This window comes from Danio rerio, chromosome 23 (genome assembly GCF_049306965.1).
Source record: "Danio rerio strain Tuebingen ecotype United States chromosome 23, GRCz12tu, whole genome shotgun sequence".
Taxonomy (NCBI): domain Eukaryota; kingdom Metazoa; phylum Chordata; class Actinopteri; order Cypriniformes; family Danionidae; genus Danio; species Danio rerio.
Window position 1 is genome coordinate 26,526,791 of NC_133198.1, and position 26,809 is coordinate 26,553,599.

The 26,809-nt window shown below is 41.2% G+C and overlaps 1 protein-coding gene across 27 annotated transcripts in view; it reads left to right on the top strand.

Moving 5' to 3' along the window:
• agrn (agrin) overlaps nt 1-26,809 on the top strand; it is a 444,147-nt gene that overhangs the window by 115,992 nt on the left and 301,346 nt on the right. For 16 of the 27 annotated variants that reach the window (XM_073938575.1, XM_021469829.2, XM_073938572.1 and 13 more), the window contains one exon: nt 16,026-16,046. In XM_073938575.1, coding sequence (XP_073794676.1) covers nt 16,026-16,046 — 21 coding nt within the window. 27 annotated transcript variants of the gene reach the window in all.

The following is a 26,809-nucleotide window of genomic DNA, read 5'->3' on the forward strand; positions in this document are numbered from 1 at the left end:
CAGCAGCTTGAGGGTCTTAGTTTGGATTATATGAATAAAAAGGAGCAGATAAACTGAAGAAGGAGAAGATAGCAGAGTTTTCTGACGTCGCAGAAGCCTTAGATAGAAAAAGGAAGGGTTGAGTTGTTGTTTTTTTTAGCTTGATTGGTTTTCTGTCTTCTGTCCAGTGACTGAAGCTGAAGCCTGTGTTTAATCTGCTCCCTTATTGCAAGTCAGAACACTTAGAGCGATTGGTTTTGAGGTGACCTCTAGCAGATGGGATGAGGGTCTTTGATGTATAATGATGTGGCGTCAGTACTGTAACACCTCTAGTGGTCATGTTGGGCCATGACATCAGTTGTGTATGGTCCTATGAGCTTAAATACATTCCCCCCCAAAATGTTATATGCTTATACAAATATATTTTGAACAATTTTAAAAATGTATAAATTTTTGGTGGAACCTAAAGTATGTTTTACATTCATTTTACATTCAAACAACACATTCGCTGTAAACACAATATTTAATGAATTGAATAGTATGACTTTTTATTTAGTTTAATGTATTTTAAATAAGCATGTACTTGGTATATAAAAATGTATATAAAAAAATAAACATTAAAATGGGAGCTTTAAAAACTTTTGTATTATGTATAGTTTGCTTATTTGATCATATTGTTTATTCTACATACCAAGGCAATGCAATTTAATTTATATAGCACATTTTTTTACTCAATGGGAATTCAAAGTACTTGACATAAACAGGAATAATAATAATAATAATAATAATTATATATATATATATATATATATATATATATATATATATATATATATATATATATATATATATATATATATATATATATATATATATAAACAGATTAAAATGTGCTAAAACAGGTCATAAAAGAATAAAAAAGAAAAGAAAGGCATAATGATGCAATCTGTCAGTTGTAGCACAGTGTTCATTCAGTAAAGGCACAACTAAACAGATGTGTTTTCAGTCTTAGTTTGAATGTGCCTAATGTTGGAGCACATCTGATCATTTTCCGAAACTGATTCCAGTAGCGAGGGGTGTAGTAGCTGAAGGCCGATTCACCCTGCTTTGACTGAACCCTTGGAATTTCTAGTTTATATGATCCTAAAGATCTGAGTGATCTGTTAGGTTTGTATTCAGTGAGCATATCTGTAATGTATTAGAGATAATGTACCATTACCAGTATGTACTCTATATAGCTTTATTTTTTTATGTTATCAAAGAAGTTGTTCATTTTATGTTTATACAAATTGTATCATGTACTATTTTCTTTCCACATTTCATTTGATGGACTTTATGGACACATTTATTTATGGACACGCTTTGTTAAATACATTATATATATTTTTATAAAGCAAAAATGATCCTCATCAGCTCTGGGGATGATTTTTATATGATATTTATCGCAATTCAGTTAATTGAAAGTTTTTTTTTATTTACTAATCTAAATTTGCACAAATCATAAGGCAGATGTTATGTGTTATCGGTTCCTGTCATATTAATTTTCATATGTACAGATTTTCCAATTAAATCTGTCTGTGTGATGGGTAAAGGTGGCTTCACCCCATTAAGCTGGAGGGTTTTAACACTGTTTTCTTGGGCAGAAAACAAATAAGGTGCAGACTCCATTAATTTTTACTGAACTGCAAGACATGACAAAACAATAAAGACTGATTGAACCCTTTTCAAGGATCTGCTTTATCTGTAAGCAGATGAGGGAGAGATGGCAGGACGAGACCTCGCTGCTAATCAGCTCTGATTAATAACAAGCCAGTTTAATCATCTGAGCCTGACCTTATACTAATGTATTTGTAGGATATTCTGGAAATTTTTTTGTTTGTTTATTTTTTATGATGGCATGGTGGCGCAGTGGGTAGCAGTCAGTTGGCTTTTCTGTGTGGAGTTTGCATGTTCACCCTGTGTTTATGTGCGTTGCCTCTGGGTGCTTTGGTTTTCCCACAAGTCCAAAGACATGCGCTATAGGTGAATTGTGTAAGCTAAATTGTTTATAATGTGTGTGTGTATGTCCTGGTCCTCTAGGTTGGGGATTGAGCGTTGGGCTAATGACCGACCTCGTAAAAATTAGATGTTACGAAACACCTAACCTGTAACATGGTGCAGCTAAAGATCAACTTACGATATAAACGGCCCTGAGAGTATTTTTTATGGTGAATATTAAATATTTTTGTCAACTTTGTTAACAATTTTGTCAATTTTGATGAGACTCTAATTATTTTTTTCTCTGAATTATGTTTTATATATGTATATGTTTCTTTTTATATATGTTATATATATGGGCAGTGCAGTGGTGCATTGAGTAGTGGAAGGGCATCCACTGCGTAAAACATATGCTGAATGAGTTGGCGGTTCATTCCACTGTGGCGACCCCATATTAATAAAGGGACTAAGCCTACAAGAAAATGAATCATCGCAAAATTAACAGTGTTACATTAACATGCATAATCCTTTCACACAGATCAAACGCATTGTTGAGTCACCTATCCCTAATGTTAATTACTTTTTCCAGCAGAGAAAGTTTTATTGTACTAGATGTGCTGTAAGAACTACTTTGGCATCCCTAAAGCCCAGTCTAGTTTCGAACCCCAGTTTATTCAGTCAGTTTCCTGTGTGGGTGCAATCACGTATTGCCCTGGATGCTGCTGACTCATGCTAATGCTAGGTCGTACCCCACGGCTGCCAGGACTCCCGAGCAGAGCTGACAAATTTATGTGCCATTTGATTGGGAAGATTAAAAGCAGTTTGCTGTAATAGCAGGGGTTTTAGTGCCATTAAATGAGTCTCTTTGGTTGGAGGCATGAAGCTGCTCTCTCACAAGTGGATTCACCCTCGTTAGTGCAACGCGTGAAAAATGATTAGCGTAATAAAATCCTGGCAGCAGGCGGGGGAGAGGGAGGAGCAGGCAAACTGGCAAAGAGATAGCAGGTGAATGAAGAATAAAATAAAAAAAAACTAATATGTCACAATACATCCCCAGTTGGTTAATTACATCAAGATTTGCAAAAAATAAAAAAATAAACAGGGTTTACGGAAAACCTGAAAAAGTCATGGACTAGGCCTTTTCTAGGCCTGGAAAAGTTTTGGAAGAACAGAGTCTCTGATTTATCAGAGGTCGCCACAGCGGAATGAACCGCCAACTTATCCAGCATATGTTTTATGCAGCAGATGCCCTTCCAGCTCACTGGGAAACCTCCATACACTCTTATTCAGACACACACTCATGCACTACAGCCAATTTAGTTTATTAAATTCACCTATAGAGGAAATCCAGGCGAACACAAGGAAACTCCACACAGAAATGCTAACTGGTCCAGCCAGGACTCGAACCAATGACCTTCTTGCTGTAAGTTGATAGTGCTATCCCCTGAGCCTCCGTGCAGCCCTAACAAATATCTATAAACTTACAATTACTTAAAACTAATTACTTATTGTATAACAATGGTTTGTTCTGTAGACAATCAGAAAAAAATATAACTTAAAGGGGCTAATAATTTTGACCCTAAAATGTTTTATTTATTTATTTATTTTTTATTTTAAAAATGCTTTTATTCTAGCCCAAATAAAACAAACATGACTTTCTCCAGAAGAAAAAATTTATCAGACATACTGTGAAAATGTTCTTGCTTTGTTAAACCATTTGGAAATATTTAAAAAAAGAGGCTAGTAATTCTTCAACTGAATATGAAAACACTACATGAAACATAAGGTAATGAAAATGTACTTAAAATTACTGGAAAAGTCCTGGAAAAATCATGGAATTTTAGTAGTAAAAACATATATGAACCCTGAATAAATAAAAGTAACGTTTTCTTAAAGGTTGTGCTTAAATATGCGAATGAGGCATTGTTTATCAAATACGTGCAAATTAGCATACATTTATTGCACTAAAATTGAGCATTAAAATAGGAAATATAAAGTCCGTTTTTTTTTTTTAAATACAAAGAGTCATGGAGTTTTTACAGAGGAGATGTTTACATTCTATAATGAAGAAAACACTGTGAATCCTAGAAGAATCATGTGTCATATAAAATTAGGACATTTATGTATAAACAGTTGTTTTTGTAAAAGCTTTCAGAATAGAGATATAAATAAAGCTGAGAAGCTTTGTGAATTTAATTATTGCTGAGAAAGTTGGGATTTTGATGTTTTCTATTAATTAGACAAATAAAAGCCAAAAAAAAAATTATTAGGGTTTAGCTTAAACTTCAAAAACTCATCATGCAGTAAGAGGGATATTAAGTTTAAATTGTTCAAGGTTAATTTTGCTAGATTGTAAATATTTTGTGAAATTACTTAGAATTATGTTTGATTCATGCCCTTGAAAACGTTTTCTACAACTCAGTCAGTTAATACATGATGAGAGAATTTTTAGTTTTTCTTTCTTTTACCCCTCGTCTTCAAATTGTTGGTGCATACTAGTGTGTAATGAGATCTGTGGGAGAGCTCGTCTTCCCAGAATGCTCTCTGCCCTTTAACCTTCACCTCGTATATGACACTGCTCCACTATTGTAGAACAACTCTTTCAAATTTTATGATGCTACACTTTGAAAGTGTACTAAAATGACTCCCTAAAATGAAAAAAAGAAAGAAAGAGAGAAAAAGAAAGAAAGAAATAACTTGATGCAGAGGTTTTCATCCTGACATTTCTAGATTTTTATGGCAGTGGATTAAACGTGAGAATTAAAGTTTTTTTGTGTTTTGTTTTGCAAAAATATTTATAATTTTTAAACTTTTTTTATTTTAAACACATTCTAACACAGCTTGAATACTTATACAACACATACAGTACGTGGATACTAATAATAGACTTTTTTATTTAAACTAATTTCATTTTCCTTCAGCTTAGTCCCTTTATTCAACATGGGTTGCCATAGCGGCATGAACTGCCAACTTATTCAGCACATGTTTTACAGCTACAACCCAGTACTGGGAAACATTTTTGTAGATTACTTATATAATTGATTTTATTTTTTATTTTACTTATAAAAATAATGAAATGAAAGTGTGTGGGGGTTAACGTTACTTGGGTTTCATGTTAATTTACATGACAATAATGTAGTCTAAATGTAAAAAAAAATAAAAATAATAATAATAATAATAATAATTATGTTCACCCAACAACATTTTTTAAACAATCTGTTCTTACACATCTTTAAAAATGACCAAAAATGCTATATTAAATATGCCAAGTCTTTGTCAGAACCGGCCGGGATTTGGGTCTGTCACCTTGCTGGTAAGCAATTTCTATAAGGAAATGATGACATGCCAATGACGGCTCTACATACAGTATATATGCATTATATTGGTTTATTTATTTAATATTTTTATTATATCCAATATTTGTAATTCTTTAAATGATTTCAATATAGGTTGGGCTATTTTATCTAGATATTTTTGAGAATACAAAAGTGGACATGTACTTTGTAAAGTTTTATGTCTTTCTGTGGTGTTCATATTTAAATACAAATATGTATTCATTATTTCCAAATATACAAACTAAATAAACTTAATAAACTACTAAATAAACAAAGAAAGAAACCCAGCTGCTTGTAGCAGCGATGTAGCAGTGAATCGAGCGCTCTTTTGCCCAGTCTTTCACACACATATACAGTGCATGCATCTAAACATGCACGTTTCATGCACAAACACACCTTTTAAATGTGACAAAAAATCAAAAACTGAAAGTTACTGGCTGCTGTGTCTTTAATGTGTAAAGATTATTATGTGTTATTCAAACATCAAGGGCGCAGCAAAGAAAGTTAAATTAATAATTAAAAACTACTTTATTATTTTATGCAACACGTTTAAATTTAAAAGGGAAACATAAGGGCGATCTTAAAAAAAAAAAAAAAAGACCGCTAGCCTATAAGTTGTTTCATGGAATATCTTATACTGACCAGTAGCTGTTTTTTCTTTTCTTAATATTTATTTATTACAAAGATGGAACTTACGACCTTAGTTGGCTTACAATGTTTTTAGGAAACGCTACCCTAAGTGAATTGTTTGATTTGGGCGTTCACTTGAACTCGCCCGACAACTGGAAAATCGGTTGTTCTTTGCGCCACCTGGTGGATATTGTGTAAAGCACAAAAAGTAATTTTTTTAATGAAAAGGCAGCCTTTGCTGCTCCAGCATAGCGCATGGCTGCGCATGACAAATTGCAGCACTACACGTGAAGAAACGTGCACTCTCAGTGGCCACATCTGCATGTAATGTATAATTTGCCATGTGTATGTCTTTCCACTATTGGTTTTATTGTGAAGTAAATTTAAAGTGTTAGCAAACTCTTGAGCAACAACAACACTACCACATACTCAGCTACTTGCCTTTAATCTCCCTAAACACATACCATAGACACAGATGATGTCATCTTTTTCTAAGACTCTTTGGTGTTCACACAGACACAACAATGGTGGCATTTTCAAAAACCTCTGCTCTATAACCCATTTTAAGATATATTCATTTTCAGTCCCTAAAATGCTGCTGTCATGTAAACAAACAGACTAAACACATAAAAGGTTTCTCATTATTGATTGAAAACGTCATTTAAATGGTCTCTTAGTGCACTCTTAGGACTTGGTTGCACCAGGAATGGCATCCGTTAGTAAACCAAAAAGCAGTATTCCAGAATATTGGTAGTTCGTTTCACTGTTTGACCCCTGATAAAGAAGGGAACAAGGCAAAGGAAAGTAATTGAGAGAGTGAGAATTTTGTAGAACTCCAATCAGCAGACTCCAGTTTTAAAACCCTTGTCAAAATTCCTACAATGTCTCACAGTTTTGAAGAAATAAAGGAGTGAAAGAGGAGGATCCTGAGAAACGTGTAAGTTGTCTGTCTAAACTGACATTCCCACTGACAGTAAAGAGAACAGACAGTCTCTTCGGGTTGTCTGTGTGTGGTACAGTATATCCATCATCACTCATAGCAGGACAGGCAGTAGGAATCCAGCTCATAAAGCTGCCGATAACCCGCTGTCTCTCTGCTTTCAGGCATGAAGTGCTACGATGTGGGTTTAAACTGGAGGGCTTTCAGAAGTTAACTCAAAATAAAACTCTAGATAAAAAAACGTTCCTCTCTTTAGTTGCTTTTAATAAGCAGAGTGTCTCGAGTCGATTTATAGCTTGGAGTAAATCGAATTTGTGTTGTAGCTTCATCAAATTGATCACTTAAATTTGTATGCTGTGAGCGGGCAACTTGTCATAAAGTTATAATTTGTGCTCAAAGGTGCAGATTTATGAGTGTTTAAAGCCTCTTTCTTATTTAAACTGATTAAAGGCCAACATTTTTTTGTTGTGGCGCCTTGTGGAGGCTCGTGATGGAGTATTTAACTTGACCACTCACACTAAATGGAACAAGACAGTCATAAAATGATTGGGAATTAAGAGCTCTATAGCGTGAAATTGCACTGTTGTGAAAGTATGTGCTTTGAATGAAACAGATCCTTCTGCATTTCCATTTACGTCATATAGCTCTTGTAGACTGTGAATGTAAATTAAGATGTACCTCAGTAACGACACACAGCTCTTGTGGAGATGTGGAGATAATATAAGCATGCACGTCACTACATGACTGAAGTCTTTAAAAAGACTCTTTTTGTTAATATTTATTAAAGTCTGTTTATGTTAATCCATGTCCCATATACCTGTTTGTCCCTTTTGATTCATACATCAACCAGTTTAACCTGTATCCCTTTTGTCTGTCTGCTTTTCTGTATTGACACCAATCCATACATTGGTCTGATCTTTTGTTTGTATGCATTTCTTTCCATCCTTTTATCAATCCATCCATCCATGCATTTGTCTGTTTATTTCCGTTCCTTCATCCATCCATCCATAAAATCTATATATCTGCCTTTTGGTATCTTTTCATTGCTTCATTCTTTAATCCATCCCCAAACATCTATTCAGGCAAATGTATATTTCTCATCCACCCATTCTGTCTGTCAATCCATCCAGTTGTCTATATTTCTTCCACTCTTTCCATGCATCCAGTTATATGTCTTTCCACCACTGATCTGTCTGTCCGATACTCATTCTGTCTGTTGTTCCATCCATCCATCCAACCATCCATCCATCCATCCATCCATCCATCCATCCATCCATCCATCCATCCATCCATCCATCCATCCATCCATCCATCCATCCATCCATCCATCCATCCATTTAATTATCCGTCTTTCCACCACTGACCTGTCTGTCCGATACTCATTCTGTCTGTTGTTCCATCCATCCATCCATCCAACCATCCATCCATCCATCCATCCATCCATCCATCCATCCATCCATCCATCCAGTTGTTTGTCTTGCTGCCACTCTTATCATCCATTTAATTATCTGTCTTTTCACCACTGACCCGTCTGTCTAAAAATCTGTTTGACTGTTGTTCCATCCATCCATCCATCCATCCATCCATCCATCCATCCAGTTGTTTATCTTTCTACCACTCTTTCCATTCATCAACTTATCTGTCTTTCTACCATTGATCTGTCTGTCCAATTATCTGTCTGTCTGTTGTCCCATCCATCCATACTCTCATCCATCCATTCATCCAATCCATCCATCCATCCATCCATCCATTCATCCAACCCGGGCTCATTGTGGAAACGTAGCCCCGCGGACGTTTCTGCGGACTGCGATTTACGTCCCGGGAGGTACGTATTCGAGCGTTTTTTGTTTTCGCGGATCCGCGAGAGGCCGCTGTGCGCGCTTTTTCGCGTCTCGAGAGCGCGCGGCGTTCGCGCCCGCGCCGTTCTCGCCCGCGCCGTTCTCGCGCGAAAAGACGTTTTCCAACTTACCTGATTTCCGGAACCCGCTGTTTCCAGGACTCGATCCCGGTCGTCGTCCACCGCGGCCGGCTCCGGCTCCTCCTCCTCCTCCGGGGCCTCCGCTCCGCCGACGCAACGCTGTGAGCTAGGCGGACAAACTGATTGCGTCGGGAAAGCCCTCCACTCGGAGGCGAGCCTTCGGCCGGCGAGCGCGAAGAGGAGGGGCGGAGCGGCACCACAACGCCCCGCAGCGTTCGCTCGAAAAAAACCAAACGCGGCCTTTACGTACCTCCGGCCACGTAAATCGCGGTCTCCAGAAACGTCCGCGGGGCTATGTTTCCAGAATGAGCTTGGGTTGCATCCATCCATCCATTCATACTTCCATCTGTCAATCCATTTAGTTGTCTATCTTTCATTGACTCTTTACCTCGATCCACTTTTCTACCTTTCTACCATTAATCTGTATGTCCAATAACCTGTCTATCCATCCATCCATCCATCCATCCACCCATCCATCTGTCTGTCAATCGATTCAGTTGTCTATCTCTGACTCTTTACATCCATCCACTTATCTGCTTTTCTACCATTGATCTGTATGTCCAATAATCCGTCTGTCTATTGTCCCATCTATCCATCCATCCATCCATCCATCCATCCATCTTTGTGTGTGTGTGTGTGTGTGTGTGATCTATATGTATTTGAAAAGGCTGTGGCTTGTTCTCGATGTACCCTTATTTTGCCACCTGCCTTATATTCTCAAGGCCTATTTGAGTTTAAGAGGATTTAACAGGATTGTTTGGTCACGATTACACAATGGGACAGATTTTTTTTGCCAAGTTTTCTCCCCTTGAACATAGTTGAATGGAGAAAAGCCAAGCCACATGACTTCATGGCTCCGCTTAACTCAGTTATGTGATGTCAAGCCAGAAAAAGAGCTGATTTACATAGAGACGAAAGTCTGAAAAGTCTTAAATTCAAAGGAAACCTAATGCAAAGTGCACTTAATGTAGAATAGTCCCACAAGTTCTCACAAATTCAAATGGGGTCTGTGACCTTTAGCTCTGGAGTTAAGTAGTGTCAAGGCTACTGCAGGCAGAAGAAGATCTGAAATGCATAGATAGAACAAGAAGCATTTGAAAGTTAGCAGTGTCGCAGAAAGGGTAATTGATCCACTGTCTGTATAAATTACAGAGAGTTGGCTTTTCTTGTGACAGCTAGAGCAAAAGCTAATGATGTTGCCTTTAGTTTTTTTTTTTCTGATGCAGAACTTTAAGGTCCTTCTTGAAAAGCATTAAAAGAGGACATTTGGGATATGTCAACCTGTCATATTTTGCTTTTAGGTTATTGATTGCTTTAAGTGCTGGAGTCAGAGTGGAGAAGATTCTGTAACTGTATTACACTTAGTTAGAAACTCTAAGATGTTGCAAACAATACTGTGAAGAATAAATATGGATAGTATGAATGAAATATGACTAGGCCTGGGTCGGTATAGGATTCTGACAGTATCACAACCTTGGATAAAAATATCATGATTTCACAGTTTTACGGTATTGTGATTGATTACTGCTCTAAAACATATTCTTTTTAAATGTCTGGGTAAAAACAAAAAAACCCTTTGTCTTCCCTTTTGAAGACAATATATTTTATTTTAAGAAGTTTTCAATATTTTGGAACAGTAAACATATCAGGCTTAATAATTGCAATGCATAAAAAAAAAAAAAAAAAAAAAAAACTTATATATATCTTAGGAATGGTATAGCAGAAAGTTTTGGCATTTTTCCAAACCGTGGTCTACCTTAAAAACATCGTCCCATGCCTATAAATGACAAACAACATTTTCAGTGTTAATTCACAATATTCTACACTCACACAAAATTATTTTTTGTTTGTTTGTTTGTTCTCAAAAAAACATAAAAAGAAATAGTGAGAAATTTTTAGTAGTGAGAAAACATTCTCCTAGTCTAGAGATGCCCAAAGTAGAGCCCTCGGGCCAGGATTGGCCCATGGTAACCTTTGATTTGGCCCACCATATCATCTGAATAGAAGGGGAGAATGATGGGCAGGTGGTTGGGGCAAATGCCTTTGACAGAGATTGTTATTTCGAATTTAACGTAATGTTTTGTTTCGTTGTTTTATTGCTGGGCTACAAAAAAGCCACCTGAAATTAAATGATGCAATAAAATGTTGTAAATGAATCAGACTTTTAAAATGTAAATACTGTCACTTAACAGAGGACAACCCGCAAGTCATCTGTGCGCAAATCAAGGTGAAGGCAGGAACAACTCGACTAGTGTATTCATCATTGGATGGTGGTGCAATAGGTAGTGCTCTCTCGCCTCACATCAAGAAGTACACTGGTTCAAGCCTCAGCTGGGTCTGTTGGCATTTCTGTGTGGCGTTTGCGTGTTCTCCTCGTGTTCGCGTGGGTTTCCTCCAGGTGCTCTGGTTTTCCCCACAGTTCAAAGACATGTGGTACAGGTGAATTGGGTTGGCTTAATTGTCTGTAGTGTATGAGTGTTTATGAATGTTTCCCAGAGATGGGAATTTTCTGTTTGTTGTGCATTTTGGCACACTCACCAGCCTACTGTTCTATTAATTTGCACAAATTTTTGGTCTTGCTTTACTTTTTTGCCTACTACATAATAGTGGAGTCCCTTTATTTGTCAAAAAGATTTAGTCATTCTGGAGAGCATTTGATTGGACAAACACATGTAGTGCAGATCAATTCCCTTAATAACTGGGCTCTATAACTGTTAAAGAAAGACTTTTGTCAACCTTTAGATGTACACTATTAAATTACTAGTATAGAAAGACGGTAAATCTTTTTTCAACCTTTAGATGTACACTATTAAATTGACGGCTGTAAATTTAGTAAACACTGGACAGCATTTAGAAAACTTTGCTACTGTATGTTTGGTATATGTTGTATCACTAAATGCTTTTATTTCTTATATGGAGTGTATAAAATAGATACACTTGATGTTTTCAGAGCATGTTTTTAGATTCCTTAGTCTTCTCTTCCTTCTCTCTCTCTTTCTATGTCCATGCACTTGTGTCCCTGGCGAACCTCAGTGTTTGGGGGCCTGTTTAGGGGAAACTGGAGTTGTACTGCTCCGCGGTGATACAAATGCCCCCCTGCAAGTTCAATAAGCTCTTTGTTTTCTGTATTAATGCTGCCGTGGAGTTCAAGTGCCCTCTCTACTGTGACTCCTAAACAACTTTTAGACTCTTTCACTTTTATTGTGACCTGCCAAACCCACTGGGGCTAGAATATTTGTCCCATACTAATTTTGATAAATGCGGGTTTGTGTTCAAAGTGACACTTATGCAAAGTAGCCCAAAGATGCCGTACAGAATTTGCTTCTGTTAATTAATATTTTAAAGGGTGCTTTATATACAGTATATATTTCTTTTACACATTCAGCTTCCTTTAGTGCAAGATTGGCAGTTTGTGCATGAAGTAGATCTGCAAAGTTGCTTTTCTGGGTTAGTAATTGTTTGCTAATGTATTTAATAACATGAATAAATAATGAACGATGCTTGTACACTACCTGACAAAAGTCTTGTCATCGATCCCAATTGACTAGTTGATCATTTGAAGAAGTGGCAGAAAGTAGATCTGTTGAACTGCATCCCAATCATCACAAATACTGCAAACGACCTATTGGAACCTGCATTGAACCAAGATTTGTTTGTATTTGGCTGTTAACACAAAACAGAAGTAACAGTAGTTTACAGACAAATTCTAGAGACACAAAATACTTATCTTAAATCTTGAAAAAGGGGTCAAATAGGCACCCTGTAATACTCGGCACATTTACTTTTACTTTTCTTGCTTTAAACAAAATAGAGCATTTACAGCATGGTGTATTATAAATGATCCTTATAAGTATTTTCACTAATCCTGCACAATCTATCTGAAATCCGAGAACTGAGAAGAAGAAATGTCAAATGATGAACAATTCACTCTTCTGTGTGATGGGAAGCACCCTGCTGCGAACATATTGAGTGTTCATGTACTGTACTTGTGTAGATGCCAGATTACAGAACTTATTATATTCGACATGCTCATAAATGAGTCATTGTTTTCTTCTCCATCATTTCCTTTCAGCTTTATCTCCAGCTTAACACTGTCTGGAAGTCTGTTGAGTCATAAACAGGAAGAAACAAACAGTGATTTTTTTAAAAACCTTGGTCTATCTGATTCATATTTCAGATCGGCTTCTGTTACAATCTCCAAAACGACCAAGTTACCATACATTGTCATGAAACTGGCCCTATTTTGTGCTTTATATTCAGTCTATTTGAAATGATCTCCCTTTAGGCGTTAGAATCAAATAAAGGACTTTTCCTCTTGTTGGGATGACAGATGATCCACAGATCTCTAGTGAGCTGACAAATGGAGTGATGGAGGAAGAGAGTTTTACCAGTTTTATCGAACCAAGACCTGTGACGAAATGGAGGTGTGACGGCAACTGTCACAGGTGTAGGTTTAAGTGAAGGTTTAGTGAACAGTTCAAGTCTTTGCTCCAGTAATAGCCTGTTATGGAGTGTCTGTCTGCTTCATTTAGCATAGGAAAATTCATTCTGTCTCAAGCACACACACACATGCTCATGCTTTATAAATGAGACCTGGTTTGCTGTCTGGATCAGTTACAAGCAATCTGCATCCGAGAGGAGGTTGATATGGTGACGGTGTGAGCGTTTGAAACATGTATATGCGCTTGTGTGTCGACCAGGTGCTTCACTCTCATAATGGATTGATATGGAGGTACTTGAAGCATGATGAATTTAGCTAGTCCTTTGTGTGGAAATACCAGCCGTGATTACCCTAAAACCAGCACCTTCTAAATGAGTAACACACTGTTCTAATGCATAAGTAATGAGTTTTTTTTATGTTCAATTAAAAATGATTGTGCTGTATTCTCCTGTTATATATTCTGTCAAATTCATTCATTTTCTCTTTTGCTTAGTCCCTTATTAAATCTGGGGTTGCCACAGCGGAACGAACCGCCAACTTATCCAGCATACACTACTCGCAGCAGATGCCCATCTCTGGGAAACATCCATATACTCATTCACACTCATACACTATGGACAATTTAGCCTACCCAATTCACCTGTACCGCATGTCTTTGGACTGTGGGTGAAACCAGTGCACCCGGAGAAAAACCCACACCAACGCTGGGAGAACATGCAAACTTCAATCAGAAACGCCAACTGACACAGCCGAGTCTCGAACCAGCGACCTTCTTGCTCTGAGGCGACAGCACTACCTACTGCACCACTGCGTTGCCCATATTCTGTCACATTATTTTAAATATATATATATAGGCCTATATAAATTTAATAAATTATGTATTTTTTCTTTTAGGCATTGACATTTTCCACGTTTTACTTGAATGTTTATGTTGCTTTTTGTGGTTGCCATTTTGTATTTGTGTGTGTTCCTTATATTCTTAAACCAGGTTCAAGCAAGCTTCGCAATATCAGTGGATTTTGACCAAAAATGCTGATTGTTTTCTGTCAGTATTGGGTTTGTACTGTAGTTTGGGTATGGAATTTACAATCTGTATTGACCTTATTCTAAAATGCGGAAGTGCGCCTGTTTTTGCGATTGTTTTAGAACTTCCGATTCAGTCGCCTATGGGAAAAATGACTAGGAATAATAAACGGTCAAACTACTTGCTCTACAAACAAATGTTTGCATTACCATACAGACCAAGTAGAATAATATAATAAGAAAATATCAGTTTGCAACATCAAGCAGCGTAACGAGTAGTTTTTAACATCTAAAAATGAAAGTGATTGAGACCGGAAGTCTTGAGCCAAAAAGATTCAAATGGCTGCGCCCGCTCGTCGGCAAAGAATAAGGTGAATAGTGTTAAAATCATTACATCGAGGACTGGAAAAAGTCTATCAAGGTCATAAATACATGTTCTATTAACTCAAGACACCAACTAATCCAATATAAACTAGTACATCAGCTTTAGGGTTAAGCTTAACAAATTCTACCCCTCCATGTAGTCTAACTGTAACAAATGTAAATCTTCTTGGGACATCTTTTTTGAAAAAAAAAAAAAAAAACTATTTGAGTTTTGCAGCAACATTTATAGATTCTCCTCTAAGGCTTATTCTTGTGAATATGCTGCTGATCCAGCAATCGCTGTTTTTGGTTGGTCTGACTCACTTCGTGGTTATTAAAGTTATTATATTAAAAAAGTGTCCAATATGGAAGGGTGATAGCTAAAAATATATTCTTTGTCTTTGGAAAAAGGCATCAAAACCACTTTTTCAATCCTGACTTTCAGAATTCTCTAGCACTTTACATTTAGAAAGACTTAGACGCAATCTGTCTGATAACAATGAATCGAAGCCATCTGGAAATCCTTTTTTAGCTATCTATCAAATGTCAAGCATAACAGATTAAAGGTATGACTTGTCGACACAATGCAGACATTTGGTCCTGAGTTTGAATTCTGGCTCGAGGACAATTCCCAACCCTACCCCCCTCTCTCTTTCCCACTTCACTTTCTGTCTCATTACTGGCAAAAAGGCCAAAAATAAATCTTTAAAGGTATGACCCTGTCATTGTTTGCAAGATCACAATATTGCCTGTCCCCACTGGCATAGGAATATAATGTTAACCTATATATAAAACTGTAGGAACTGATGTAACAAAGATTTTAAAATCTTTTTTTTTTCTGTCTGTTGTCATTTTTTTTCGGCTCGTCTTTTCTGTCTTTATAGTTGTTGTTGGTTTTTGTATTGCTATGTTTTGCTTTGAGGTCAAAATAAAAATCACTACATCTACTGTACAGGAAGTGTCCCAAAGATAGCTGTGCAAGCGTGTGTGTTTTTGTGTTTTTTTGTTTAGTTTTACTCAATTCCTCTAATTTATGGCCTGTTTCAAGTGGTATGGTATGTTTCCACTGTCAAACGGTACCTTAAAGCAAATCGTATCGTACCACTTTTTGGGTACCCTTTCAGAAGGGTACCTAATATGTATGGGCTGTTTAAGATTCTGATGGTATGATAACCTTAAATAAAAATGTCAAGGTTTCACGATATCACAGTATTGGGATTACTGCCTCTCTTGATTGTACATCCTGTCCCACTTCCATCTATCCATCCCACAATTCCTTAGTCTCTCTAATCAATGTTTGCTGCTTTGCCACTAACCAACATCTTTGTTCTCTTTCTCCCTTACTCTTGCCTCCTGAAGATCATAAAATGATCATTGCAGGTAAGCCAGCTTTTACTAACCTCTTGAATGCTTTAATCTCTGGCTCACTTCAATGTTTTACCCTCAAATCCTCTTTTTACTGCTCTCAATCTTATCTACAGCTCTATCCACTGCATTGCTTTATAAACGTCCTCCCTTAGCGAGCCGGCCAGATATGTTTTGAACTCATGTTTGCATTCCAGGATTGGGAATCATTCCTCCCACGCAGCATTGTTGTCACCCGTATTAAGCGAACGCCGTTATCCGCTGCTGTCCTATCTGAAGGGAAGCACCAGGATAGAGAGCCTCTTTGAGTAGGTGGAATCTGAAAGCCTGTAAAGAATGAGCAGGGGCCTCTTTTTTCAGACAGTGGCTGATAGCTGTGCCAGGCTCTAATTGAAAATGGCTGTAATGAGTGTGTGAAAGATCAATGTGGTCCCGGCGCACACAAATCTGCAGCCAAACCCCTGGAGTGTGGTTAAAAGATGGAGGGCCCTTCTGCGTTCACCCGGTGCACTAATAGTCACCACTTTAGGAAACGGGAACAGGGGAATTTTTCTCTCCTAGGAGACTGAATGAGAAGAATCAATGAGTGCAGACCATGTCCGAAAGTCAGCGCGATGAGAGGAACTGTTGAAAAGGGGGAAAAGTGCTGAAAGGGAATAGACTCCTGTGCTTGGAGAGAGAAGTTGTTCAATGGAACACAATGGACCCTCCATAGGGTCTCTCGCTTTTTCTTTTTAGATGTTTGTGCTGATTTAGGCAGGCTATATCTGAAACTGAAATATCTGTGGTCTCTGGATAGCACTACTAGTTATTTACCGTAAGCTAATGGAAGGTATTTTAGGTAGAAGGTCGTTTATTTTGTAGCATTTTTCAAAAGTAAGCCAATTTAATTAGTTTATTCACCCCAAAATGAAAATTCTGTCACTCCTACATACTGACGCTTAGGTTTTTCCTCACTCATTAGTATCTAGATTTCTGTTCCTCCATTTAAAGTCTGTTGTTTGTTGTTGTTTGTCACTGATTGTTTATGACAATATACGGCAATAAAAGTCCATATTAGATCTGTTAAGTATATTAAAAAATTATGTCTATTCAGAAGACTTGGAACCAAAACTTATTTTTAGGTTTGTTTATTTATTTATTTATTTATTTATTTAGTTAGTTAGTTAGTTAGTTAGTTAGTTAGTTAGTTAGTTAGTTAGTTAGTTAGTTAGTTAGTTAGTTTAGGGTCTCAAACTTAAATTGGTGGGGGGCCATTTCAGTGACTGACAATTCATAGGAGGGCCATTTTAACATTCAAGCACAAGAAAAAAAAGTAATGTGGTGCATATTGTAACAAATCACAAATCAGCATGTTTTTGCTTCACACAACTGCTGAAATATATCTGTGGCTATTTAAATTTAAATATATAAAAATGGTATTTTGACATTTAAATAGTCATAATAGAATAATAATAATTATTATTATCATTGTCCCAATCAATTGTTGCTTTACCAAAAGTTTAACAAATAGTGTAAGAAAAGCAGAAACAGTTTAAGTAACTACTCACTTTATTGGCAATTGTTTTCTCAATATCTTTTTTTTTTGTTATTGTTGTAAAACTTAAAGTGTAAGCCATGAAAAAGTGGTTCCCCTTCGGTTGGGGAACTTCAGTGCCATGAAATGGGAGGATTCGGATCAGAAGCCGCTTGTCTGGAGAGTATTGAACGAGCCAATGAATGAAATTAATTGGCAGCGTAAGCTTGCGCAGGTGTGCAGCATAGGCAATTAGCCCAGCATATAAGCGCACCTGAAGCCAGCAGACGCTATCCTTTTCGCTTCAGATCCTTTCTGAGTGAGTCGATGAGGGTTCCTCTTGCTGTTCAAGCACTTCAGAGCGAACGAGTGTGTCTCCCGGTCCAGAGTGGGTCTTCGCGGTGGCAGACGGTCGAGCTGGGTTTCTTCCTTGCCTGCGGTTCTTTGGGTCCGGTCCTCCAGAGCGGTGCGTATTGTTGCAACTTTCCTAAAAGAGCAACACAGTCGTGCAGCACGTCCTTTTCAGGATGGCGCTCCGACTGTGTGTTTCTGGATGCGGGGGTTTCCTGGCTCCGGATGATGGACACGATCACTGCATTGCATGTTTGGGGGTCCAGCATGTTAATGCGGTGCTCGCGGGCGGTTCATGTCGTCATTGCGATGCCATGACCGTTGCACAGCTAAGATCGCGGCCAACTTTCGCAAGAGAGCGAGCCACCCCAGTTGCCTCCTGTTCTAAAAAAGCAGCGGGCGCTCGGGCAGATCTGAGGGTTTCAGCGTGAGATAATCCGCCGCCCACGGGCTCGCGGACCTCTCGCTCCTCACGGCGCTCCATCCAAGCTTCGGGTAGTGGGAGTGATCCGTCTAACCAGATGGTAGCTCTCACACTCGCTGACACCGGAGATCAGATGTCCTCCACGGCATCGGAGGGTGGGCTTTCATTGTCCGATGATGATCCAGACCCGCTCGCCCCCTTCGGGCTGGTGAGCGCTGTCACTACGGATCCTGAAACGGACATGCTAGCCGTGCTTTCCCGGGCTGCTTCGGCCGTGGGTTGGAGATGGTTTATCCCCCAGCTCCGCGGCCGGACCGACTAGAGGGGCGTTCCCTTCTTCCCGGAGGTGCACAGTAGGCTCACGCGGTCTTGTAAAGCACTTTTTTCTGCTCGTGCAGCGTGTCCCTCCACCCTAACCACTCTTGACGGTGGAACAGCCAGGGGCTATGTGGCGATTCCTCAGGTTGAGTGCGCGATGGCGGTAAATCCGCGCGGCGCCTCTTCTTGGCGGGGTCCGCCTCGTCTCCCATCCAAAGCCTGTAAGTTATCTACCTCCCTCGGAGCTAGAGCTTACATAGCTGCAGGCCAGGCTGCTTCCGCCTTGCATGCGATAGCCACCTACCAGCGCTACCAAGCGCAGGCGCTGGCCAAGCTGCACGAGGGTGGGTCCAACCCAGGCTTACGAGCTTCGCACCGCCGCCGACTTAGCTCTTCGGATTACTGAGTCCGCTGCGTGTGCGTTGGGGAGGACGATGTCCACATTAGTGGTCCAGGAGCGCCACCCCTGGCTGATATGCTCAAAGTCGACAAAGTCCGCTTTCTTGACTTCCCCATATCCCCAGCCAGGTTCGGCGACACTGTCTGTGAATTCACCCAGGAATTCAAGGCGGTGAGAGAGCAGTTGGTGGGTGATGTCTTATCGGCGGTCCGTAGCCCGCTCCGCCCGCCGTGCCATTCATACCTGCTCCTTGCCGAAGGCGCCCGCCTACGAGAGCTGCTCCGCCCCCGCACACGCCTCCGGCGAAGCGAGCGCGTCGAGCACCTCGGAAGCAGGCAGCCCCCCTGCCCAGAACGCCGCTAAGTCCGGCAACGGACCGCGAAGCGCCCCTGGGACAGGCCATCTGGAGAAGAGGGAACTTGCTCTTTCCCCGCTGGAGGGCGGGGCTCCATTTCCAACGGCACTTTTTACTGCCATGAAAATATGAGAGAGCACTTTTCCACTTCCCCGGATGTGACAGCCCGAAATCTGCCAGTCTGGGACGCTATGCTTTCTAGCTTGCAGATTCGGTGCGTTTCGCCAGTGGCTCACGAGCGCTGGGAGGACGGTCTCCTTTCTCCCACCCCTCGAGCCTCCCCTCCGGAGCTCGGGTACGGAGTGAGAGCAAATATCTCACCTCCAGCTTTTCCGTGGGACCCGCGCGCTTCCCGGATCAGCACACCCACTCCGCGCTGCCCCACTGCTGGTACGTCAGCGATTGTAGCGATGAGTCCATTAGCGAGAGCTCTGCCTGCCTGGTTAGCGTGGGCCAGCTCTTCGCGGTGGCTCATACGCACAATCAGACTCGGCTATGCGATTCAGTTCGTGAAACGGCCCCCCAAGTCTCGGGTGTGTATTCACCAGGGTCAGCCCCCTGTCCGCCCCTGTCTTGCGAGAGATTGCTGTCCTCCTGGCGAAGGATGCAATCGAGCCGCTCCCTCCAGCCGAGATGGAGTGCGGGTTTTACAGCCCACACTTCATCGTGCCCAAAAAGAGTGGTGGGTCACGGCCAATCCTAGATCTGCGCGTTTTGAACCGCTGCCTGCACAAGCTGCCGTTCAGAATGCTCACGCAGAAGCGCATCCTCCGGTGCGTTCGTCCTCTGGGTTGGTCTGCAGCATTAGACCTGATGGACGCGTATTTCCATGTCTCCACTCTTCCTCGCCACCGTCAGTTTCTGCGGTTTGCGTTTGAAGGTCGAGCTTGGCAATACAAAGCCCTCCAGGCTCTCTCTGTCTCCGCGGGTCCTCACCAAGCCCGCGGAGGGTGCCTCAGCGCCCCTTCGGCTCGCGGGCATCTGCATACTCGATTCTTTACGACTGGCTGATTTTTGCCCTCTCTCGGAGCAATTGATTATGCACAGAGACAAAGTGCTCTGGCACTTCCACCTGTGGGGTTTTCAGGTCAACCGAGAAAAGAGCAAACTCGCCCCCGTGCAGAGGATCTCTTCTCTCGGGCTGGAGCTGGACTCGGTCACCATGGCAGCGCGCCTCTCCGGAGAGCGTGCTCAGCTGATGCTGTACTGTCTGAGAGAGCTCGACAGTAAAATAGTGGTCCCACTGAAACTATTTCAGAGGCTCCTGGGGCATATGGCATCCGCAGCCGCTTCATGCCGCTCGGATTATTCTATATGAGACCACTTCAGCACTGGCTTCACGATCGAGTCCCCAGACGCGCATGGCACGCGCGCGCACACCGAGTCTCTGTTACTGCGCTGTGTCGCCGCGCCCTCAGCCCTTGGAGCGACCCCTCGTTCCTACAGGCCTGGGTGTCTCTAGAACAGGCGTCCAGTCTTGTTGTCGTTTCAGCAGACGCTTCCAACACGGGCTGGGGGGCTGTGCGTTGCGGGCATGCGGCTGCGGACCTGTGGAAAGGTACCCAGTTGCATTGGCAAATCGCCTGGAGCTGTTGGCAGTGTTCCTCGCTCTCCACCGTTTTTTTTCCGGTGCTGGAGCGGCAACACGTGCTGGTCAGGACGGACAGTACGGAGGCGGTGGCGTATATCAGCCGTATAGGGGGTATGCGCTCTCGCCGCATGTCTCAGCTCGCCCGCCGTCTGCTCCTCTGGAGTCATCCGCGGCTGAAATCGCTGCACGCCATTCATATTCAGGCAAGCTCAACCGTGCAGCCGATGCGCTCTCACGGCAGCCTTGCGTCCTGGAGAATGGAGACTCCACCCCGAGTCTGTTCAGCTGATATGGGCGCGATTCGGGGAAGCCCAGATCGATCTGTTGCTTCCCCCGAGATCGCTCATTGCCAGTTGTTCTTTTCCTGACCGAGTGCTCTCGGCACGGATGCACTGGCTTACAGCTGGCCTCGGGGCACGCGCAAATACGCGTTTCCCCCAGTGAGCCTGCTCGCGCAGTTACTGTGCAAGGTCAGGGAGGACGAGGAACAGGTTGCTGGTTGCGCCCCTCTGGCTCAACCGGACCTGGATGTCAGAGCTCTCCCCTGGCAGTCCCTTCGAGAGAGCACCTACTCTCTCAGGGACAGGGCACCACCTGGCACCCTCGACGATCTTTGGAGATTTTTAGACGCGAGGAAGACTTAGGTAACCTCCGATTGCGGTGGCTAATACCGTCACTCGGGCTAGAGCCCCCTCCCCGAGCGCGCCTATGCCCTGACGTGGAGTCTATTCACTGAATGGTGTGTCTCTCGCTGAGAAGACCCCCGTAATTTGCCAGATCAGCGTTGTGCTTTCTTTACGCCGAGAGAAGTTGGAGAGCAGGCTGTCGCCCTCCACACTCAAGGTTACGTGGCTGCCATCTCCGCTCTCATAACGCGGTGGCTGGCAGCACCGTGGGAACGCATAACCTCATCATCCGGTTCCTCAGGGGCGTTAAGCGAATTAATCCCCGCCCCCTTTCATGCCCTCTTAGGATCTCGCCCTCGCTACACAAGCCGCGTCAGATCCCTTCGATTCTCGACTCAGTATCTTCTGTCCCTGAAGACAGCTCTGCTGGTCGCGTTGATATCGATTAGAGGGTCGGGGACCCGGAGGCATTTTTCGGTCAGTGACTCGTGCCTGTAATTGGGCTGGCTTTCTCTCACGTCCTGAGACCCCGCCTGCGATATGTGCCCAAGGTTCCTACCACTCCGTTTTAATACGAGTTAGTGAGCCTGCAAGCGCTGCCCTCGGAGGAGGCAGACCCAGCCCTTCTTTATTGTCCAGTTCGCGTTTTGCGTATTATCCGGACCGCACTCAGAGTTTAGATCATCTGAGCAGCTCTTCGTCTGTTATAGCGGTCGGCAGCAGGGAAGTGCCGTACCGAAATAAGTTCCCACTAGATTGTGGATGCCTTCTTTCACTATCAGGAGATGAGCCGCGTCCCCCGAGAGCGCGTGCGCACTCCACTCGGAGCTTCGCATCCTCTTGAGCGCGCGCACGCGGCGCCCCTCTAACAGACATCTGTAGAGCTGCGGGCTGGGTGACACCCAACACATTTGCAAGGTTTTACAATCTGCGAGTGGAGCCGGTTTCCTCAAGGGTATTAGGTAACCCTTGGTGATTGAGGAAACAATTCGGTAGGGTGTTGAAACACGCTTGCTGCGCCATTTTCCCTAACACGGAGATACGTGCGCCTTTTTATCTGTCAGTAAAGTTCCCCATCAGGTGAGCCCTGCAGATTCCTCCGTGGCCCCCAGCACTGACTCAGCGGAGGAGTCACTTGCTGGCCCACTACGTTGTAGGTCTGCCCGCTGGTCAGCCCGCGTTTTGGGTAAAGGTGCCTGCTATGCGTGATCCCCACTAGGCGATCCCATATGCTTATTCCGCCACGGTTAAGTCCCCCCCCTAGGCGGACCCGTGTCTTCCCTCCCCGCTAACCACTTTTTTGCTATGCGTACTCCCCCTTTTTAGGGCTAGTCCATATGTAAATTCTGCCATCTATCCCCCCTTGGGTAACGGATGGCCTCCGCAGCGTCCTCCCTATCGGGATTGCACGCTTCCCAACGTACTGTCGTATTTCCTAGAATTATCTAGATGCTCACGACTCCCCAAAAAATATATCTAAATCCGTAAAACTTCTGTTGAAGTAGGATAAATTAGGGCCAGGGACACGTTGGAGGACCGCGCCCCCCATGCATGATGTGGGTGCGTCACGCTTGCTTGACTATCTCCTCATCGGGGGTGTTGGTAAGGTGCAGTCATTATGGCGCTTTCCATACTTCTCCCATTTCATGGCACTGAAGTTCCCCAAGTGAAGGGGAACGTTCGAGGTTACAGAAGTAACCCTTCGTTCCCCGAGGAGGGGAACGGAAGTGCCATACTCCGTCGCCATAATGACTGTCCCTTAGCTGTTTGAAAGGATCTTCAGCTTAAAAGGATAGCGTCTGCTGGCTTCAGGTGCGCTTATATGCTGGGCTATTTGCCTATGCCGCACACCTGCGCAAGCTTACGCTGCCAATTAATTTCATTCATTGGCCCGTTCAATACTCTCCAGACAAGCGGCTTCTGATCCGAATCCTCCCATTTCATGGCACTTCCGTTCCCCTCCTCGGGGAACGAAGGGTTACTTCTGTAACCTCGAACGTTGTTCAATATAATGCAGGTGGCATAAAACTGATTATAATCAAATGATGCTTGTATATTTACAAAAATAGAACTTTAGAAAAAATAGAGCACTTATGCACATTTATTTCAATGTTTAAATCAGCCATGGAAATAATGTGCATGTGTGTTATCTTGCCCGCATACTGAGAAAAAACAAAAGTAAAAGCAACAGCACGAGTGATTCAAAAGCATATGTTTTGGGAGGCTGAATCTCGTTATATTTTTGACATTAGTTGCGGGCCGGAGGGAGGAGGAGGGCGGGCCATAAATGGCTCACATGCCAGAAGTTTGAGACCCCTGGTTTACAGTTTATAAAATGTCAATAGAAGGATAAATATATGACAGAATTTAACAACTTGTTTGTTATGTTATGACAAAAAGTCAAGACAACACATATTTTATACTTATTTTAATAAGTTTATCAGGTTTCAACAATTTTTTTTAAAGTTATACAAGGTTTAACTTAATATTTTAAGTCAGTTTGATTGATGTAAGTAAAGATGACTAGAAAGTCAAAAAATGCTTCAACAAACAAATGTTTGTGTCTATGTGTAGCGCAGTGGCACATTGTACATAATCAGTCTCATGAATCCAGAAGTCCACAAACTATATTTTTCCCACAGGTTTTTTTTTTTTTTTTTGCTGCATTGCAGTATGTCATTTAGGTACTGATACTTTTCAACCTGGAAATTTTCAGTCTTTCTACTTCTCAATATATAGAATAATAAGTGTAATTTAGCAAATATATTTTATTACTCATTATTTTACAATTAAAGGGTAGCATCAACATCCAGATACCAAAATGACGTATTGTTCCAATACCTCAATTTTGAATTCTTCACATGATAAATTTCAACAAATAAATTTTCAGAGTTTTTTTTTTTATTTCTCGTTCGTTTATTTGAAACAATGAGGGTAGCACAATGGTAGTTGACAGGAATCAGATGTTAGGATGTTAGTTTAGAACTGTTAAGATCATCCCATCATTAAACCACACTGAATGTGGACGTTAAGCAAAGCGAGATTTGTGTCTCACTGAAGTATTTTGTGAACCGCTGAACTGATGTGTAAATACTCTGCTCTCACCCTGTTCTCCTAATGAACTCAGCAGTGTCCAGTTCGTATCTGTCAGTGAGCTGGATGTGATTTGGCCGCGTAGGCTTGGTTTCGGGTGGCTGATTGAGAGAAGTCTGTGCGTGTTCGCTGCGGATCCCCGTATGGCAGCAGCTGTTGCCTGGAGAGCTCATTAACTGCAGAGATGTGACTTCTCTCTTCCTTCCATTACAGATATGCAAACACATAAATAACCACCTGCAGGGAGCAGCCCTGATGATGGCACCTACACACACACACACACACACACACACACTCTCTCGCGTCAGCCACTGGCAGTCTAGTGAATTACTGTTAGTTCTACAACACAACAGCCTGAATCCTCATCATTATCTGCTAGTAGCTCTTTTGTTTACTGGCTGCGATTGCCGCTCTAGACATCCCATAATCCTCTACAAGATAAAGGGACATGGTTATTAACTTCTTACTTTGAACACTGCTAAGTTGTACAAGTTTTCATTGTTGTGCAGTTGAGTGCAGGCGATCATTTAGCCATCACTGACAGCACATGATGGTCTTAGTAGTGTGGAGTATGACATTGTACAGTTTCATACCACTTTATGGAACACATTACTTTAGTTTTTTAATATGCTAAACTTGCATTTTATTTTTAATAGGTGGGTGGTTGATTATTCATAGGTAGCTACATAAATCTTTCTGTTCACTTAGAAACTGTAAACGCTCATTCAAAAGTCAATATGTTTTTCTCAGAAAACACATTTCTAAAGGTGCTGTTGACTTAAAATTTTTCACGAATGTTGGTAACAACCATAAGAAATCCATATAAGCAAAGAAAACAAGACTAGATTATTTTACAAATCAAGTTATGATGACAGAAATGACAGTGGAACACATGAAGATAGGGAAGTGTAAAAAAAGCAGTGAAAGCTTAGACAGCTGCTGAAATCTCTCAGTAGTTCTTTAGCAACCCTCTGACCTTTGTCATTGTAAATTAATATTAGCCACTTCAGTCCAATATCTATAGATTATTAGGATGATGAAGATAAAAACCAGAGTGAATATTTCAGCAAGACAATGATCCAAAACACAGCCAAGGAAACTCAAATGGTTTCAGAGAAAGAAAATGAAGCTGTAGAATGGCCCAGCTAATCACATGACTTAAATTCATTAGAAAATACAAAAAAAAAGATAACATTTGATAGATGAGACCAACGGAACCATGAAGATTTTTACACTCTGTTGAAGTCATTGAAAAATAATCACACCTGAGCTATTCATGTGACTTCATTCTCCGTCGACAGTTCAGCACTATGTACTTCTGTCATTCCATTGTTATTACACATAACTAATATTTCATTTGTTTGTTTTGTTTTATTTGTATGTTTGTATTGTTTGGTTTTTTACCAAATCTGGTTCAATCCCATGCCAATAACTATTTTTGAAATATTATTCCCAGGAAAAAAAAAAAAAAAAATAGGACGTGCTTTGATTATTATAAATTTTTTCCTACAGATTTCAGCATTTGCATGTATTTTTTATTAGCCGATATGAGGTTGCCAAAAAAGTAGTTACATTATTTTTATTATTATTATTATTATTATTATTATTATTACAGCTTGGAGAATACAACCGGCCTCTGAGTGAGCTGAGAGATGATCACGTAAGCTCTACTTGTGCTCCTATTGGCTGTCTCCCAAGAAAGACACTCTTCATTTGCATAAAGTTGAAGAATTCTCAACTTTATCGTGTCGCTCAACACACCTGCTCGCCAACGTTCACTGTTACTCATATAGACAGGGGTCACCAGAAGTCGCTCACCCTCCGTTGAAATGAATGGTTGTTTTCGCTTTGCTGCTGCGAGTCACTTTTAGTGTGAATGAGGCATTAGTAGTAGTAGTACTCGCAGGAGTAGTAGTAATAGTAGTAGTGGTACTCTTCAATAGTAAATACTACTAAGTGTTAGTAAATTAACACAAGTACAAATAAAATGACATTAAATATATACAATTATTTTTCAGTAATAATAGTAGTATTCTATAATAATATAATAATTAATAATACTAATTTAAAATAAATATTATAAAATGTTGTTGTGGTTTTACCA